This window comes from Mastigoproctus giganteus, chromosome 8 (genome assembly GCF_048544385.1).
Source record: "Mastigoproctus giganteus isolate SK-2022 chromosome 8, ASM4854438v1, whole genome shotgun sequence".
Classification (NCBI taxonomy): Eukaryota; Metazoa; Arthropoda; class Arachnida; order Uropygi; family Thelyphonidae; genus Mastigoproctus; species Mastigoproctus giganteus.
The window spans coordinates 171219100-171240094 of record NC_143582.1 but is presented as its reverse complement, the minus strand read 5'-3'; the positions used below and the strand labels follow the sequence as shown (position 1 = coordinate 171240094).

General features: G+C 36.7%; 1 protein-coding gene across 4 annotated transcripts in view; it reads left to right on the top strand.

Moving 5' to 3' along the window:
- The window catches only part of SCCRO4 (DCN1-like protein SCCRO4), a 240956-nt gene that overhangs the window by 132090 nt on the left and 87871 nt on the right, over positions 1-20995 (top strand). For 3 of the 4 annotated variants that reach the window (XM_090379057.1, XM_090379058.1, XM_090379059.1), the window contains exon 6: positions 17754-17839. In XM_090379057.1, coding sequence (XP_090235183.1) covers positions 17754-17839 — 86 coding nt within the window. Of the gene's footprint in view, positions 1-17057; positions 17186-17753; positions 17840-20995 lie in introns of those variants that run through there. The other variant, XM_090379055.1, reaches the window with a different exon arrangement.

Genomic DNA, 20995 nt, shown 5'->3' with positions numbered 1-20995 from the left:
CAAGCACAAATTATGACTTTCTGAAGTTCACGAAAGGTCTTTGGTTTCTTTCTGGCAACTTCAAATTCCATACGATGCCAACAGTTCTCTATAGGATTCAGGTCTGGGCTGTTTCCTGGTCAGTTAAGAGTTGTAATGGACCGTCCTTACAACCATTTTTTCACCTGTAATAAATGTAAACATATTACTGTCGAACCTATAATGCAAAAATGAAGCTAAAGTAACTACAGAAGTGCCTACTCGCACTTCTCGCCTGATAATGAGGAGCAGAGTCGTCCTGAAAGATGCAATTACTTGGCAGGTTGAAATGGTCTCTAATGGTTGGCAACAATTTGCCTTCCAATATAGCCACATATCCATTGGCATTTACGAAACTTTTTATAAACTGCAGGTGATATGAAATGCACCTCCATATCATTTGGCTGGTAGGAAATTTCACTGTCGACACCATACAGTCTGGATGGTATTCTTCACTATGTATACAGTGAATCATTTGTCTCCCATTAGAGACCCATGCAAGTTGAATTTCTTCTCATCCAAGAAAGTAACTGACTTCCACTGCTCGAAGGGTCCATTTGACATGCTCCTTACACCAAATTAATCAGCCTTTTTCATTTTTTGTGTGAAGAGGGGCATCTTCTTACTGTTACTGCACCTTCTACCACTCCTGTATGTTCCTCCCATTCTCTTTTCAGCTCAGTACAAAGAAGTTTTAGAGTTTTTAAGGTACAAGAGCTTCAAAACCAGTTCCTTTTTTTCCTATCAGAAGAACCAGTATTTTTGAGTTTGGAAAGAAATCTACTCACTGTTGACTGATTACAAGACATTCTATAAGCTATATGATGGGAAGAACATCCTTCCTTATGTAAAGCAATGGTAGTACTCTTCCTTTGTAGCGTCAATTGCATGTAACTCGCCATCCTGACACAAACAAGGAATGACTGCAACTCTGAGCATGCTTATATAGCTGAAAGTAATAGCTGATGCAATATTACGCCATCACCTACTCATGTTAATCTTATCTGATGCAATCTGTAAGAAATATTGCAATATACTTACATTATTCGGACAACAGTTACAATTTTAAGGGGTGATTCTTTGAACACCAGTGTATATTCTTATAGTAGATATAAACTAGTCTGTGTAATTAAGTCACAAAGGAGATTAGGCAAGCTAAGGTGATTACAAGAAATCTTTGGCAAAGGATGCAAAGAAAAACAGCAAAATCTCTTATGTAAACACTAGAATCACATTGGTCCACTGGGTGTTGATGGTTTAACTGTTCGTGATCCTGCTTAGGTTGCTGACTAACTGAATAAGTATTTTGCATTTACATTTGTGCATGAGGAATTCTTTAAGAAGTGGATAGCAGTATTTCATCAAACTCATTGTTTCCATTCAGTTATTACAAAAATAATTTTGTAATAACTGAATGGAAAGCTGAAGAGAAATTGAAGTTAAATGTAAGCAACATGGGGGGGGGATGAATGGGATCTGTCCAATTTTTTTTTAAAGGAGGCAGCAAGGGATATAAGCAAACCTTTAGCCATAATTATGAGAGCATCCATACTTATTCAGTTTGGGGGATGTTCCCTGGGACTGGAGATGTGTAAATACATTCCCAATTTGCAATGCGATATTAAAGGGTGACAGTAATTACAGATTTGTTAGTTTAACTTCTTTTCCGTGGAAAATAATGGGGTCACTTCGTAAAGTAATGCAGGACCATCTAGACAGCAGTGCAGTTATACTTCTGTCAGAATTGGTTTGTTAAGGGAAAATATGGCCTGACCAATTTGATTGGATACTGTGATGCAGTAATAAAGGAACTGGATGCAAAAAATAATATTGATGTCATATACTTGGAGTTCAGGAAAGTTTTTGATACTGTTGTGCTTAACCTGCTGTGGATAAAAGGGTGATTGAGTGGGAGAAGATAGTGGTTATCAGTGGACACTGCACTTGGAGTAACATTCATCAATGCAGTTTTCCATGGTTTGCTGCTGGCTTAAATTTTGTTTTCTGTATTTATTAATGTTATTGATGAAGGCACATCAGGCTTAATTTTGCAGATGATGTGGAGGTTGACACCATGGTTAATGACAGTAATCAGGTCAGTCTATTGCAACAAGATCTAGAAGAAGGTAGGCAGATGGACCAAGAAGTGACAGTTGAAGTTTTTAAAGCTTACAAATGCAGAGAATATACTCTTTGTCCTCCAAAGACTTTTCAGTGGTTCCCAAAGTGTATGAGGAATCCCATTTATCTGTTGAAAGTGATCCTTTCTCTCTGACCACCCTTCAACTTCATAAACCAATTAGTCACTTTCTTTGCTAGTAGTAATGGCAAATGATACAATAAAGCAAGCTTATATAACAGTAGCAAAAAAAACTATACAGTCCACCCATCCATACCCTTCAATAATTTGTCTAGTTCTTCCTTGAATTTATTCAACCCATCTACTTCGATAACAACAGATGGAAGCCTCTTCCAACAATCAACCCACTGGCTGAAAGCAAACTTCCTCACATCTATTCTACAGCCTTCCTTCACCAACTTGAATTTATGCCTCCTCATTTGTGTAGTCTCAGCAAGTGGGAGAATTGCTGTTAACATTAAAAGCTTTTAACACCTCAATCAAATCTCTCTCTCCGCAGGTACCTAGTCTCGAGATGCTGCAATTTGCAGAACTGAAGCCTTTCTGTGTAAGAGCATCCTTTTGTCTTGTTTTAGCCTGTTTGCCCCTCTCTGAACCCATTCCAGCAGTTCTACATCACTTCCTAAAGTGAGGCCTCCAGACCTGTATACAGTACTCAAGATGCGGCCTAACCATGGCCTTATACAAAGGGATAGTTGCTTCCTTATCCCTGCTATCAAGGTTTCTGTACATCTTTGATCAAACCCAGTGATTTGTCCTGGTAGTATGTCTGCACTGCACAGAGAATTTATATGTCTGAATGCAGTTACCCCTGGTTCTTTTTTGTTCTCCACTACCATGAGTGTAGTACCACACAGTGATAAGGTACTCTAGGGTTACCTGCTGCCCATATGCAGTACCTAGCATTTGTAAATGTTAAACTTCAACTGCCATTTTATAGCTCATCGACCCAATTTTCTTAGATCTTTTTGCAGTAGTTCACCCTGATGACTCTCGTTTACCAACCTTTGTATCATCTTCAAACTTAGTCATTAAGACTGATATACCTTCATCAATATCATTGATAAATATTGAAAACAGCAATGAGCCCAGCATGGAACCCTGGTGAATTCCACTAATAACATTAGTTCCCAAAGAGTAATGCCCATTGATAATCTGTCTTCCACTTAACTATTCCTTTATTGATAGCAGTAACTTGCCCTTAATGCCACATTGCTTCAGGTTGTACAGCAGTCTTTTATGTTCAACAGTATCAAAAGTCTTCCCGAAATCCAAGTATGTCAAAATTATTTTTTGCATCCAATTCCTTGGTCACTGCATCATAGTAACCATCAGATTGGTTAGACAAAACTACTCCTTAACACGTTGACTGCTACGGCTTATTTGGGTGAACGGGTCTCGGACACCAATCCGAGTTAGCATGCTAAATTATTCAAAACCCAAATTATAATATATATTCATCACCAGAACTCCTAAAAAAAGGCTTATTGTTAATAAAAAGAAAAAAAAAAAGCTTACCGAATTATCTCGTAGATGGTGTATGTAATAGAAAATTCCTCGCTGCAGCCAACTACGAGTTAACTCGAGACGTATTGTTACCTGTAGGATTCACGGTATATGAGTCAGCGTTGTGCCATGTATGTACCTTGTATTTAGTAGTTTGTTACATGTTTCTAAAAAAAAAAAAAAAAAAAAAAAAAAACCCCTAAAACAACCCTAAAATGGATGAGAAGAGCTTGAGCTGTATGCTAATATGAGTGACTCCGAAGTTTAAGAGATTTTTGACGAGCTGTATGGTTCTGGTTCCGACATTGACAACTATGAACCTAACAATTCAAGTGAGGATAGCGAAGGTGAAGCCAGCTGCCAGCCTGAAGATAATCTTAATTCTCTGCAGGCAAGTACCTCAAATAATGATAATAATTTGTGGAATGAGATAGCACAAGATACTCCAATTCATTTTTGAAGAGAACGTTGATTTGAAAATTGACACAACAGAACTTAGTGTACAAAAATTGGTAGAGCTATATTTTTCTTGAAGAATTTCTTTCATTATTTGTGGAACAAACTAATTTATACACTAGGCAAGAAATTGAAAAAAGTGGACAATCGCAAAAATGTGCCAGGTCATCAAAATGGAAGGACACTGACATCTCAGAAATGAAAGTGTTTCTTGGACATTTTGCTACAAATGGGTCCTTGTTCTTTTCCTTCAATAGAGCATTACTGGAGTACAAGTGCATTCTACAATGTTATGTTTTGGTGATCTTTTATGAATCAATAGGTTCCAGTTGATATTGTGATATTTTCACTTTGCAGATAACTCTTTACAATCTGCTGACAGCCTATACAAGGTAAGACTATTTTGAACCATTTCAATAATGTTATGACCAAAAGTTACGTACTGGATAAAAATATGTGTATTGATAAGTCGATGTTGTGGTGTGGGAGACTGAATTTCTGCCAGTACACAAAAAATAAACAGCACAAATATGGCATCGAACTGTGAGAGTCCAACGGCCTTGTTATGAAAATAAAAAATTTACTCAGGTAAATCAGAAGAAACTGAACAAAACATAGGTCATACAGCTGAAGTGGTGCTATACTTGCTTGAGGACTACTTAGACGAGGGATATGTAATGTATATGGATAATTTTTATAATTTTGTTGCTCTGATGAAATTGTTGTCTGCTAGAAAAACTTATGTATGTGGAACATTACGCACCAAGAGAAAAAATCCAAAAGATCTGGTAATGAGAAAATTGAAGAAAGGTAAAGTTGCATGGCAAGAAAATGGCCCTGTTGTAGTTTGTAAGTGGAGGGATAAAAGAGACGTTCTCACTATTTCTAACAAACATGTTGAAATGGTTGAGGTACGTAACCAGAATGGAAAACTTTTTCAATAAAACTAAACATAATTCAGGATTACAATAGCGGAATGTCCGGCATAGATTGATTAGATCAAATGCTGTCATATTATTCAGCGCTAAGAAAAACCATCAGATGGCCGAAAAAAATTGCATTGCATATTTTAGAAATATATATACATAACACAAACATCCTTTTCCGTCACGTTACAGGTTCTACCATAAAAATCTCTAAAATTCAGAGAAACATTCATTGAATCTTTGACTGGAGAAAAAATTCAAAACATTCCAAAGAAGATTAGATCAGAACGTGACATTCATTATTTCGAGGCAATACCACCAACTGAAAAAAAAAGCACACCCAACTAAGCTGTGTCGAATATGTACCAGAAATAAACAATGCCAAGAAACACGCTATTATTGTCCAGTGTGCCAAGAAAAGCCTGCTCTTTGTTTAGAGGAATGTTTCAAGAAATATAAATAAACACTAATATTATTGTAAATTTTAGTTATACACTTTTCTTTATGTATTTGTAAATAAAATTCTTTTTTTTGTGAACAAATTTTGTTTTCTGGCACTGGTTGATTTTTCATTCTTATCCCAGAAGTCCACTATCCATCAGTTGCACATATTTGCTACAAATATACTCATAGTGTGCCTGAAAGGCAACTCATACCAGTCCGAGTTAACTCATAGTCAGCGTCCTGGGCCAGGTCACCAAATACGAATTGAATTAACTCGTAGTCTGCAGTCGACTTTAACAAATCCATGCTGTGATTGCAGTATAATTGCATGCCTGTCCAGATGGTCCTGCATTACTTCTTTAACCAATGATTTCATTATTTTCCGTGGAACAGACATTAAGCTAACAGGTATATAATTACTCATGTCAATTTTTGATCCACCTTATGATTGGGGTTACGTTCGCAGAATTGCAATCCACAGAGAGCTCCTGCTAATTCAAGGATGTTCTCATAATTATGGTTAAGAATGTGCCATAAACTACTTCCCTAAAGAATTAATCTTGTGAATGTAGATGTAAAATACCTATTCAGTTTGTACAAAACTTGAACAGGATCAACAGTAAACTCATAGACATCAAATGACCCAATGTGCTCACCTTGCCTAGAATATAAGACTAGAAATTTTTGCTGTTTTTCAAATATAATTTATTTGCATTCCATGCGCTTTACTTCTCTGCCATGTGTGTCAGTAGTTCATCTGACATCCAATTAGGTCTAAGCCTTGAACAGTATTTCTTTGCTGGTATGAAAAGCCTGGTAGTTTCTTTGATTGTTTCCCTGAATACTTCCATTTAGAATTTGCTGTTGGCAACATCATCAGTTTGTCCCACTGCACAGAATTTAAAAACTATCTGAGACCACTGTAGTCATTACAAAAGCAACAGCATTTCCCTTTACCCTTGACAGTACTTATCTTTAATTAAATTCCACGTGGATTTTTTACCTGCAGATTTATAATGCATGAAGAATTACTGCCGATAACCAGATCAAGGGTATTGCTTCCTCTTGTTGCATCTCTAACATGCTGCTGTAGAAAAGTCATCCAAGAAATCCACAAAAGGCCACAAATTCCTGTCAACATCTAGAAAGTTACAATTTCCTATTATGAGACATCCTGATTTGCTGCCCACTATATTTTTCTGTATAGCTGTTTGATTTACCTATAACACACTCCTCCTCTGTTTTGTTTTTCTCATCTTATATCACACAAAACTGATTCAACATTGCGCTCGTCATCCGTGTCAACTGAATGTGTGCCACCTTAGATTTAATATTCATCTTAACTGAGACCATAACCCCTCCACCTGTTTTGTTGCTCCTGTATACATTATACTTTATACTGATGTGGCTGGGTTCTGATAGTATTTATATGATCTTATTGAAAGTGGCTGCAAAGCAATGAGCCAAACCTCTTAAGGGTTAACTGCGAGATCATTTTTTGATTTCGTTTAGGGGTTATCCTTGTCCCCTTCGTTATGGCTGGGTAAGGATTAGTAAGGTAACTGTGGGCTGGTTAGTTTAAGTGGTAAGGATGGTCATAGTCTATGGTTGGATATGCATAACAAGATCTTGAAGAATAATATCCTAAATGGATCACCACATGACTTTGTGAAAGGAGGATCTTATTTGACCAACCTGATAGACTACTATGAAATGATCAAGTGGAAGTTGGATACAAGAAACAGTTTTAACATTATATACTTGAACTCTACCAAATCATTTGAGATGGTTTCACTTGGAGGCTGCCATACAAGCAGGAATCTTTTGAGGTTAACAAGCGAGTTACTGAGGTGGAATCTTCTTTGAATGATAGACAGGAGGCAGAGGATTGTTATAAATGGTCATTCTTTGGAGTTGGCCATTGTAAGTGGAACCCTGAAGGTTTGGTTCTGAGGCTAATTTTAATGATATTGAAATCTGAAAATAATTAGCATTAGTAGCAAGAAAGCAAGCTTATGCAGCATCAGCCAAAAAAAAAAAAAAAAAAAACCACTCCCATTTCACTCCTCGGTTCATTCGAAATACCTGTCCAGCTGAGCCTTATTTATTTAGGCTATAAACTTCCACAACAAGGGATGGAAGTCTGTTCCACCAACCAACTACCCGCTGGCTAAAGGCAAATTTCCACACATCTATCCTACATCTGTCTTTCCTCAATTTGAATTTATGCCATCTCAGGTGATTATTCTGAGCAAGAGTCCCATTGGCATTGAGCATACTCAAACCATTCAGGGTTTTATACACCTCTATCAGATCACCTTGCCGGTGCCTAGTCTCCAGACACTGTAATTTGCAAAACTTAGAAGCCTTTATTCGTAAGAGCAACCCTTTCTTCCATTCACTAATCTTGTTGCCCTTCTCTGTACTCGTTCCAGCAGTATGCAGTACTCAAGGTGTGGCCTGACCATTGCCTTATACAAGGGAATAATCACATCCTTATCCCTGCTAGAAAAATTCCTGTATATCATTGACAAGACACCATGAGCTACTCTTGCAGCCCATCTGCACTGCTCAGAAAACTTCATATCTGCCTGCACAATTACCCCCAGGTCCCTTTCATTCTCTATCACTGCCAGTGACCTGTACTTGTTAAGTAATTCTGTTGGTCTTCTACTCTTAATATCATTAGTGCCAACATGTACAACTATATCACCGTTTGTGCCCTTAAAAGGATGATATCCGCTCTTCAACGTCATCAACCTTTTCCCCTGGCAGACATACCCTGGTCCTGTTCCACCTATCCTTTTTACATACCATGTTCCCCGTTTCCCTGACAATAGTCACCAACAACTACTAGTGTACATGCTTAATGTAAAGATCAGGAGGGTAGTTAATGTTGCAAGTCATGCTGAGGCTTTTCAGAATGGATTGAACAACCTTCATGGATGGTCAGAGAAGTGTGACAGTTTTAATTCATCCAAATGTAAGGGTCAACATTTGGAAAAATTCTGAGAAAACGTATACACTAGATGGAGTAGAGCTGCAGGGTATAAATGAAGAAAGGTACAGTGGATTCCGGTTATTTGGGCCACCAGGTAATTGGGAATGCCGTTTATTTGGAGCAAATCATAAAGAACAGAACCCATTTGAGAAAATAGCCAGAGTTTACTTTGCTTAATTGGGACAACATGCCGTTTAATCGGGGCAGGAGACCGCAGCAGTAGCAGCAAAGCACCTCCATAGCCAGGTGGGAAGGAGCAGCAGTGCATAGCACACGCTTCTTGATTAGACCGGGGTTCGAGCCAGTCACCACCAAATACGGATGATGCGGAAAGGTCAGGAATGACCACCGCATATTCACGGAGCAATATGGCCTTAGTTGCTAATGCTCTTAAAAACCAAATAACAACAAAACAAGACCGCAGCACTGGAGATTACTCTAAGATTATCTCCAACTGTACACGTGGTTCGGTCAGATTTCTGCAGGTCACAACCATAAAACAATTAGCAGTCACCTGTTTATTGGGCTTTTCTGTTAGTGCAATCTATCATAAACAGATAGTAAAGTCAATCTTATTGAATTTGTAATAATACTGACAGCTTGAATTCTCTGGGTTATTATGGTGAAATGTGTTCACACTTCCACGGAATCTTCAATCAAATAAAAAAAATTAATTTTCAGAATCTTCTCTTCACTCCTATTTTTAAAGCTTCGTAACTCGTTACTCTGTTCTCACTTGCGCATATCGTGTTACTTGCAATTTATGTGTGCTGTGTTCTTTGTTATTGATTGCTTATCTTTTTGCTGTTTTAAATTTTAACCCCTTCCCTCCTCCCAAATGTCAGTGAACAGAAATGTCAACTAGTTCGTATGTACATATTACAGTACTTATTAATTATTCTGATTATCACTCATACTCTTCCGATTTTCACATATTATTTAATTTTTTAATTGGTAAGGTAATAAAATGTAAATTTGTGCTTAATATATCTTTACTTTTATAGCCTGTGGATAAATTTCCTCCTATTTTTGCTAATTAGAATCACCGTTTAAGAGAATTAAAATTCAATTCACAAACGTGATCACAATGATGGTGCTTACTATACATTGTATAGTGAACGGTACTTTACTATGGTGAGTCCGTCATAACGTGATTTGATTGTACAGTGAATCAAATGTAAAGCGGGGATCCATTGTATTTTTAACAATTTACGTGAAACTTCGGATAATTGGGGCAGCTTAATCGGGCAAAAATGCACTAGTCCCGATGTGTCACAAATAACCGGAATCGACTGTACTTGGAAACTTCAATACCATTAGTAAGAATGTTAGTATGCAATGTGACGTCCGTGATGCCCCATGATCATCAGTGATTTTACATTTTGAATATAGTATTTAAGCTTGGAGGCTGCATTTAAGAAAAGACATTGGGCTTCTTTAAAGTGTCCAGTGACAAAGGAACTCATTTTAGTGTAGCAAAAGAGCATTCCTAAAAGGAGAATTTAAAAAGGTGTAGGGTACAGAGCTTGCAAATGCATTTCAGGAGGAGGAGGGAACTAACCAAGTTGTATAACACAAGAATGGAATTAGTCAAATTTTCACTTTGAAATGGGATCAAAAACCAGGAGGCATAAATATAAATTCTTGGGTAGACTCTAATAGACTAGACCCTTACAGTACCTAATTTAAACTGTATTTATTCTATTTCTTGCTTCCCCTCCAAATTCCCTTTCACTTACTTAATCGAAAGAAAAAATTCCTTATCAAATATACGACTTTCTATTCAGATATAGTTGTGGCAATTTTAAGGCTGCACTTGGATTACTTTGTCCACATATTGAAAAGCACCAAAAAAAAAAAAAAAAAAATCTTGAAAAGGTGCAAATAAATGGGTAGCCTGCTTTCAGAGATCTGCAGAAGGTGTAGAAAGGCTCTGAATGTGTTGCCTACAAACCTTTGCAACCAAGTGCTATAGAAGGACCTGATTGAGGTCTGTAAGGAAACAATAAGATGAATGAAATAAAATTTTTACTGTTATAATTTGAACTAGGGGCCATAAATTCAAATTACAGAGAAAGAGGCTGGCAAAGTATGAAGAGAGCCTACAAAACACTATCTGTAAACCTATTGGAACCCTATCAGCAAACTTCTTTCTGTTAAGCGCTGATTGATCTGATCATTGTCTATCAGTCACTTAAACCTATGATGTTATAGTTTGTTACATGCACATGCCAATCAGTTTATCATCTGCAACTCCCACGTCTCTCGGCCACATACTCTTATTCACTATTATGATATAAATGTATTAATTGGGAGCGAGAGTGCATAGCACGCATTCTTTGAGTGGACTGGGGTTCAAGCCCATGACCACTAAATACGATAAATATTTGTATTGATGATTTACTGTAAACTCTACTGACTTGGTTGTCATTCCAGAGTATAAGCAGAAAATTTATTAATTTTATGCAGCCCACCTGGGACCCATATATTCCTGAAACGAACCATGTTTGGTTTGCCATTGGGGCATTTCCTCGGTCAGCCATTCAAACATACCCACTCAGTAGTTATGTTGGCCACTGAACACTCAAATATACAAAGGGTACTAGGAAAGTTTTGCAATATGACACAACAATGAATCACAGGAAGCTGCTTGTTTCTGCATGTTGAGACATGTTCATACGTGCATAGTAGCCGCCGAACCAAGTCGATGGGCTCAGTTATGGGCTTAGTAGTGAGAGTGTAAAGTGCTTGCGATGGCATCGTGGTCACGAAATGAGATAAGGACAGTTTTGCGGTATAATTTCGTGCGTGGTTTAACCATAGACCAGTGCTTAGAAGAAACGACTCTTGCACTAGATGATGATTGTCCACATCGTACAACGATATTCAGGTGGTATAGAGAATTCCAAAGGGGAAATTTCACTCTGGAGGATTCTGAGAGGCTGGGAAGGCCACGAACGTCAGTTACGGAGGAAAACGTTACTGCTCTGAGGAAAATGCTTGACGAAAACAGGCGAGTGACCTACCAACAGATAGAGGATACTTTGGGCCTAAATGCACCAGCAATTCGTTCGATTCTGCAAGATCATTTGCACGTGAAGAAACTTTGTTCTCTCTGGGTGCCGCATCAACTGACTGAAGAGCAGATGACACGACGTGTGACTTGGTGCCGGGAGATGTTAAAAAAGTTTGATAAGGGACAATCTCGGTATGTGAACAACATCGTGACAGGTGACGAGACTTGGCTGTACTATTACGATCTGCCGACCAAGGCTCAAAACAAAGTTTGGGTCTTTGATGATGACGACACACCCGTAATTGTCAGAAAATCCCGATCTGTAAAGAAGAAAATGATAGCTGTGTTTTTCAAATCGAGTGGAATTGTGGAACGTGTCGTTTTGGACACGCAGAAGACAGTCACAGCTAAGTGGTATACTGAACAATGCCTGCCTAAAGTCATTGGATCTATGAAGAACCTGCGGCCAAAGTCAAGAATGGACACCTGGTACCTCCATCACGATAATACTCCAGCTCACCGCGCCAACGCCTGCACTGAATATTTGACCACGACAGGACTGAAACTTCTCGAGCACCCTCCCTACAGGCCAGACCTTGCAACCTGCGACTTTGCACTGTTCCCGCATGTGAAAATGAAGCTAAAAGGGAGGCGGTTTTCCAGTGATGAGGACCTTCTACGGGCTTGGGACAGCGAGTGTGCTTTACTCCCTAGTGAAACTTGGCAGAACTGGTTTAAAGATTGGTTTCGGAGGATGGAGAGGTGTATTGAATGTAGAGGAAATTACTTTGAAAAAAATTAAATAAACAAAGCTGTATTGCAAAACTTTCCTAGTACCCTTTGTATTATCCAAATGATATACCTAGCTTTTAACTATACATTCAGCAGAATATCTAGTATTGAGGACTAGCTTGATATTATGCAAGGTGTGGTTATCAAGTTCCCAGATTGCTGTTGCAGTCATGTTTGATGAATTTGAAAATAAATGGAAGTGGTATCTTGTAGTTCAGACTTACTCCAATAAATGGTGGTACAGAGATTGTTTGATAGATTGCACATAACATCCACTTTCATTAGTAGTGTTAATGTTTCATGTCATGATTTTGCAATGGAGCAATGAACAAATATTAAATTTTTCTTTAAACTGGGAAAATCTGCAACAGAAATATATGCAATGTTAAAAACTGGGTATAGTGATGAAATTTCAAGTTTTACTAGTGCATTTTTTGAATGGTATAAGCAGTTCAAAGGTGGATGTGAGGATGTTCACAGTGACTCTAGAAGTGGGCATGAATCGACCTCTAAGGTGCCTCCGTAGCCAGGTGGGAAGGAGCAGCAGTGCGTAGCACACGCTTCTTGATTAGACCGGGGTTCGAGCCCATCACCACCAAATACAGAGGATGCGAAAAGGTCAGGGAATGACCACTGCATATCCTGGAGCAATATGGCCTTAGTTGCTAATGCTCCTAAAAACCAAATAACAGCATCAACCTCTTGAAATGAGAACAGAGTTGCAAAAGTTGGGGAAATTGTAGCATGAGATTGCAGAATGATGGCTGACGAGTTGGATATGAACTGTAAGGAGGTGATTGGTTAAATTCTACATGAAGATTTTTGGAAAAGAAAGGCCTGAGCAAAATGTGTAGATGAGCAGAAGCAGCAAAGGTTGTCATCACATGAAGACTTCATCCAAACTTGTCAAGACAATCCTAATTTCATTCAACTGTATTGTCACTGGAGATGAGTGTTGGGTGTTTTGGTAAGACCCAGAGAACGCAGTGCCAGAGCATGTAGTGGACTTCAAAATCATCACAAAGGCCCAAAAAAGTTTCATTTACTGAAGTCCAGGATCAAGATGATGCTGATTATGTTTTCAGCAAACAGTATATGATTCACAAGGAATTTGCACTGAAGAGGAGTAATTCCCAGGATGAGGTTATAATATCAGGAGAAAGGCAGCTGGCTCTTGTTGCAGGACAATGGCCCTGCCCATTCCACACTTGTTGGGAAGGCATTTCTGATGAAACAGATCAACCATCAACTCTGATCAACCATCCACTCTGCTTTCCCAGTCTAGCACCAGTGGACCTCTTTCCCAAGAGGAAACTGCCCTCTAAGGAAAGATATATATTCAGGAGGGTGAGGACATAAAGAAAAACAGAACCACTGAATTAACATTGTATCTTTGGGCAGATGTACTTATTATTATCTTTTAGAATAGTATAATAAGTACATTCCATCAGGTGGTGATTACTTTGAGGAAAAATAAAACCATTTTTGAGCTCCTTCACTTTGTGTTCTTTTTACTGCACCACTCTTGGAACTTTATTGCCCCACCTCAGTTTAGTACTTTAGTTACAATTATTTATGTAAGTGAATCGTGTGTGCTTTCCTAGGAAAGGATGCATGATTCTCTTTAATATGAAAAAAATCTGAACAAAAGTCAGGATTTTTTATATTATTTTATAATTGGTTAATAATACTTCCTTCATAAAAATTTTGGTACTATTTTATACTATGCAGTATAAAAGTTGGAGGGGTACAGTACTTTTATGTAAGGGGGAAAATAGTATTCTTCCATATCTTGAAAATGAATATATTCAAGCAAGGCCCTGACATTCTACCTATTTTTATACATGCTATTGTTTTTTTAGAAAGAATTAGTTATAACACCACGTTTATAATATACTTAGTTAAGTTATGCATAAAGGAATAAAAGTTAATATTTAACCTTTATTCCTTTGTGTGGAATATCATGCCAAAAAAACCCAAAGTGGGTATGTGACTATAATTTCAATTCAAGTTGTTTTACATGCTCAAGTCTGGTGTAATACTATAAAAAATTTTCCCAATGTCATAAGAGGAGATCTAGTTTAATTTTCTTACTGTTTGAGATCCCTCCCCCCAGGCTCTTGTTCAAATAAATTTCCAAGTAGTACACAATTGTCTAATATCCGTTGGAGCTAGTTTGTGTTTTATTATTTGTTTATTACTATTTTTATTTTTTGATTGATGCAGAAAAAACTTGTCCTTTCTTTGCACTATATGGCTAACATTTATCTTTTGGAATAAACTGCTCTCCTGGATAGTTGGTGGGGGGGAATTGGATCAGTGTTTTTTTAGTGGTGAAGCAAGTACGACTATATATATATATATATATATATATATATATTGAAATAGTTGGAAAACGGAATATTTCATAATAAAAATAGAGGGTACAGCATACATCAGGGGCAGCAAAAAGCATATTCCTCTACATGATGCTTGAAATATAGTCGTATAAATTAGAATAAGGTTTAAAATAAAAATAAAATAATGCCAGCAGTACGGCAAGAGAAAAGCGAAAAGACAAAATTAAACCTAAATTCAAATCAAGCAGGGAGGGAAGAGAGGGATAAAAAGAGTAAAAATATTGCCGCAGAAACTAAATTAATTTAGAAATTTAAAAGCCAATTAAATAGAAATTTAACGGTGCCCTCTCTAATGGGCACCAGGTCCAAATTTATGTGAAATATCACCAAACAGAGATTTAAACCACTACAATAAAACAAAAATAGACTGACCATTATGCCCCATCTCGACAGAGGACCACAAGGCCAATAATGGTCAGGGTATCGCTGCACTTCGAATGCTAAACAAATCGCCGCAAAGGAGAATCGATCGTAAGATCAGTCCCTCACACCGATCCCCAGATCGAACCACCAATGCAGGGAATTGAACAGCGGTGGTCCTGATGCAGCGAAAATCAAAAATAGAACAGACATGAGAACTCCAGTGCAAAGCCACACTACTGACAAAAGTAAACTTAACCCATTTATATAAACAAATAATAAACTATATATATAAATATTACTGCTTTAATTGAGGAATTATTTAACATTGTAAAAGGGTGAAAAGCTAGTTTTAGTACAGTGAGACACCAGTGCACCTGCCTCAAAGTAAAGAACTGTGGTGGTGAGGTGGGTAAAGGCCTAGGAGAACTTTCCATGAATTTGACTGGAGGAACAAAGGAGAACAATGGTATGGCTAACATGTAGAACAGTTATGAAAATACATAGCAAATATATATACACATAGTGCGCACACACACACACACACACACACACACACACACACATATATATATATATATATATATATTATGTGAGATAAAAGTTAAACAAAAGTAATAAAAATAAATAAATATGGCTATGTAGCTATCATTAGAGGCAGCAAATGCACATCCTCCACATGATGCCTAATTATATCTGATAATTAAAATAAACATGATATTCAAAATAAAAACATCAGCCAGTAGTACGGCAATAATGCAGAGCGAAACGAAACGCAAAATAATATAAAATAAACAAACAGGGAAGGGAAAGTAGAAATAATAGGAAAAAATAGAAGAAATAATAGGAAAAAATAGGATTATTTCTAATTTCCCTTCCCTGTTTGTTTATTTTATATTATTTTGTGTTTCGTTTCGCTCTGCATTATTGCCGTACTACTGGCTGATGTTTTTATTTTGAATATCATGTTTATTTTAATTATCAGATATATATATATGTATATATATATTTTTTTTTATGCAATAAAGGCTTGACTTTATTGTATTCTTTGGTCTAAAATGTGTGAGAGTAACTACTTTAAAATAAAAAAGGTTACTCTAGTTTAAATTTCATTGTTTCAACCCGTAAATATCTTTAATATAAAAATATTTTCCTTTTAAAATATGAATTTTATGAAAGGAATAGTTATAGTACTTAAACTTTATTCTAAGCTACTTCTTACCTCTCCCAAACACCCCTCGTTTCATTTAATTTAATGGAAAGTGAGAAAATTGGGGGGGTGGGGGGAAGAGAAACACGCTCTAATGAATTTTTTAATAAAAAGTGGAGTTTTAGTTCTACTAGTTTGAAGTTTGAACATATATCTTCTGTCTTGAACAACAGTATTTTTTTTTCCCATCAAATTCCATTTCAGAACCCTGCATAAATAATTTTTATATTTTGACTAGTCATATAATTTGAAAATGGCATTATTATGGCTCTTGAAGATGAACTCACCACTATATAGCAATTTTTTAAAAAATAACTGGAATATAAATATTAATGAAGTAGTTAGTTACTGATCCATTTTTGCATTGTATTAAAGGAAAGATGGCAAAGCAGTTATTACAAAATAATTACATTCTTTCCCAATAAGTTTTTTGCAGTGGTTTTTGTTGTTTAACTTGACTAAATAATTTGATCTTTTCATAGCATGCTAGTTTCCCAGGAATAATGTGTTAGTTCTTAATATAAAAATATATAGATGCAGTGAATTTTATAGTGTTGATTCTGGAATGCTGCTTATTAGTAATACAAATTTTAAAGGCAATGATATTGCCTTAAACTCATAAAATATTGCTATATAAAGTTTGAAGCAACCTAATAGTACTGTTTTTTTTTTTTTTTAGCATGTAGTTATGGTTGTCTAGAAAACTACTATAAATAGCTACATCACATAAAAAAAATTTGAGCTAATTTGCAAGATAGCAGATGTGAGCAACAGATCTGTATAACTAGGCCATCAGCTGTAACTTTTGCTGCTTGTTTCATGTGCTTCTTGCTCCACTTCCTGCTTCAACTGTTGGATCTGTTTACTGACAAACTACTTTTGGCCCTGAATGTGACCTTTCACATGGGAGATACCAGGTAGTGGAAGAGGCAGGCAAGAATATTGTGTTTGGTTTACTTTTTGATGTATTTTAAAAAGAATGAGGGAAATTTAAGTTATCTTGAATGAATTATAGATTTCTGTTATAAACAAAAATTTTTACTTTTTTTATTTCTCCTAGAAATAGATTTCTAAACATTTTTAATGAAAATATTCACTTTAATTATGAAAACTATTAATTATCTATTATACTTTATAGAATTACTAATCCTCAATAAAAAAAAAAATAAAAATCTGAAAATTTTTTATTTTAGGAAATAAGTATATGCATAAGCAATTTCTCCTTATTTTCTTTATCAGAATTAGATATTAGTTCACTTTTTTTCAGAGAATAGTTAACCATCTCAACTGAAAATATTTCTGTATGCAAATTTTGGGCAACTAAAAAAAAAAAACTTGACTGCTAATCAAGTTCTGATTTACAGGTTGAGAAATCACTTGTAGGAATAATAATGATACTGATTAGTAAAAAACATTATTTGAAGTAGAAGAATGAATTGTTTGATAGGTACAATTGCAAATGATTCATATTTATTTCTCTTATAGTACTAGGCGATCTCCAAGAACAAATGATCTTTCTGATCAGACATTTTCCAACAAGAAATGTGCTATCCTATTTCATGAATATGCAAGTAAGTATTTCAAAATATTCTAAAAATAGCTTAATAACAATTGGTTGTTTTGTTCTTTGAATCTGTTACAATCTGCTATTATTTCATTCACTTTTCAAAATTATTCTTAAAAATATTTTCAATGAGATTATTAAATTCTAAAATGTTGAACCAGAAGGGTGTGTTTTTTTTTTTTTTATTGTATCCCATCAAAATACTGGTGTCATTTAAATAATGTATGACAGCTCTTCATAAAATATTCAAATTTTTTATTTACAAATATACAGAACTTGGTTAATTCTCACATTATGAATATATAGTATTGATACAATTACATTAGTAATAGATAAAACAAATTGAAGAGGTGTGCATTAAAGTATTAAGACATTACAATAATTTATTGATAGTTCATATGCTTTGAAAAACAAGTATCATCCTACACTTGTTGTTTTTTTTTATTCTGTTTATTTCTGTGTTTAATCTTATTTTCATTAACTCTTCCAACAGTAAATATGTATATGTTTTTGAAGGATGTTCAGAAAGAATCCTATCACAGATAAGTGCTGCTTTCTTAACTGTATTTCCAACTAATAGTAATACACAGTTATACATAGTTTTAATAGATGGCAGTACAAAAATATCTTTGAAAATCAGAGTAGATAGTAATTGTTTGCCTTAGTTGTTGAGTTGGGGTTGAAAAAATTTTAAAAAAATTCTCTGGAATTCAGATCCAAAATTTGATGAAATTGAATCCAGTCATAACTGAGTAGATGTATAACAGATGTAAGTATAAGGTGTCTAGAAATTATTTGTCTGATTATATAGCTCAATTAAAATTATCTCAATTAAAGTATCGTAAAATGGTTTGCTGTAGATATCAAAGGTAACTCAAGTTTTTTTCTTGTCTGGTTCTGGTTGGCAACTTTGATCCCAGCAAGCATTGCAGCAGTACAGCATTAAGATGGTGACAGTGCAAGAAAATGTGCATGTAGCTGTGGGATACCAAATCTCTGGTGACTGGATTGAGATGTTTTCAGTAGGAATTCCAGAAAGATTCACCTATAAAACAATCAGTGAGGCAATGGTTGAAAGATTTTCAAGAAACTGATGGTTCTGCACCAGAAAGGAACAGGTAGGCCTAGTGATCTGCAGACGAAGTTTTGGGAATTCAGGAAATGTTCCCAAGTCCTACAAAATCTATCTGCCAGGAAGCCTGCAGCTACAAATACCATGAGCAATATTGCACAGGGCAGGTTAAAAGCGATTGAAACTTTATGCTTATAAAGTGTAAATTATCCAGGAAATTAAGTCTCGCGACAAATGTGGTCAAGAGCGCGAGTGCCATAGCACACACACTCTTTGAGTGTACCTGGGTTCAAGCCCATGACTACTAAATATGATTAACATCTGTATTGATTGATTTATTGTAAACTACACTGACCTGGTGGTCGTGCTGGAGTATAAAAAGAACAAAGGAGGTTAGGCAGGCGAAGGCAGATTACGAGAAATCCTTGGCAAGGGATGCAAAGAAAAACAGCAAAGAGTTCTTTACTTATGTAAACTCTAGAAGGAAGGGGATGAATCAGATTGGTCCACTTGATATTGATGGTTTAAGTGTTGATGATCCTGCTCAGGTAGCTAACAAACTAAATGAATATTTTGCATTGACATTCACACATGAGGAGTTATTCAGCGAGGGGAATGCCAGAGGTGTATTCAACTCTAGCAGTAAGCTTCAGAATCTTGAAATAACTGGGAGTAAAGTGGAGGAGAAACTGTTGAAGATAAACACAAGAAAGGCACCCGGGGTGGATGGGATCTATCCAGTTATATTAAAGGAGGCAGAAAAGGAAGTAAGCAAACCCTTAGCCATAATTATGAGAGCTTCCTTGGACTCAGGGGAGGTACCCATAGACTGGAAATGTGCAAATGTGACCCCAATTCACAAAGGAGGATCAAAGGCTGACACGAGTAATTATAGACCTGTGAGCTTAACTTCTGTTCCAGGAAAATTAATGGAGGCACTGGTTAAAGAAGCACTGCAGGATCATTTAGACAAGACTTCAGTTATAGCTCAGACAGCATGGTTTTGTTAAGGGGAAGTCTTGCCTGACCAACTTGATTGGATACTATGATGCAGTCACAAAAGAACTGGATGCAGGGAATAACTTTGATATTATATACTTGGATCTTAGAAAGGCTTTTGATACTGTTGCACATGGAAGACTGCTACACAAATTGGGGCAGTGTGACATTGGAGGCAAATTGCTGCTATGGATAAAGGGGTGGTTGAGGGGGAGAAGACAGAGAGTGGTAATCAATGGACACTGCTCATCGTGGACTGATGTTGTTAGTGGAGTCCCTCAGGGCTCAGTGTTGGGTCCATTATTGTTTTCTGTATTTATAAATGATATTGATGATGGTATATCGGGCTTAATGTCCAAGTTTGCAGACGATACAAAGGTTGGCAGGGTTGTCAAGAACACTACTCACACTATGCTGCTGCAACAGGATCTGGAAAGGTTGAGCAGATGGGCTGAGAGGTGGCAAATGAAGTTTAACATTGACAAATGTAAAGTACTACACATGGGAAACAGCAACCCCAGAGCAACGTATCAACTCTGTGGTACAACACTGACAGTGGTAGAGAATGAAAGGGACTTGGGGGTGGTTGTGCAGGCAGATATGAAGTTCTCTGAGCAGTGCAGACGGGCTGCAAGAGTAGCTCATGGAGTATTGTCAATGATATACAGGAATTTTTCCAGCAGGGATAAGGAGGTGATTATTCCATTGTATAAGGCGATGGTCAGGCCACACCTAGAGTACTGTATACAGGTCTGGAGGCCTCATTTCAAGAAGGATGTAGAGCTGCTGGAACGAGTACAGAGAAGGGGCAACAAGATTAGTGAATGGAACAAAGGGGTGCTCTTACGAAGAAAGGCTTAAGTTTTGCAAATTACAGTGTCTGGAGACTAGGCACCAGCGAGGCGATCTGATAGAGGTGTATAAAGCCTTGAATGGTTTAAGCATGCTCAATGCTGATGGGATTCTTCCTCTAGCTCAGAAAAATCACCTGAGAGGGCATAAATTCAAATTGAGGAAAGACAGATGTAGGATAGACGTGCGGAAATTTGCCTTTAGCCAGCGGGTGGTTGGTTGGTGGAACAGACTTCCATC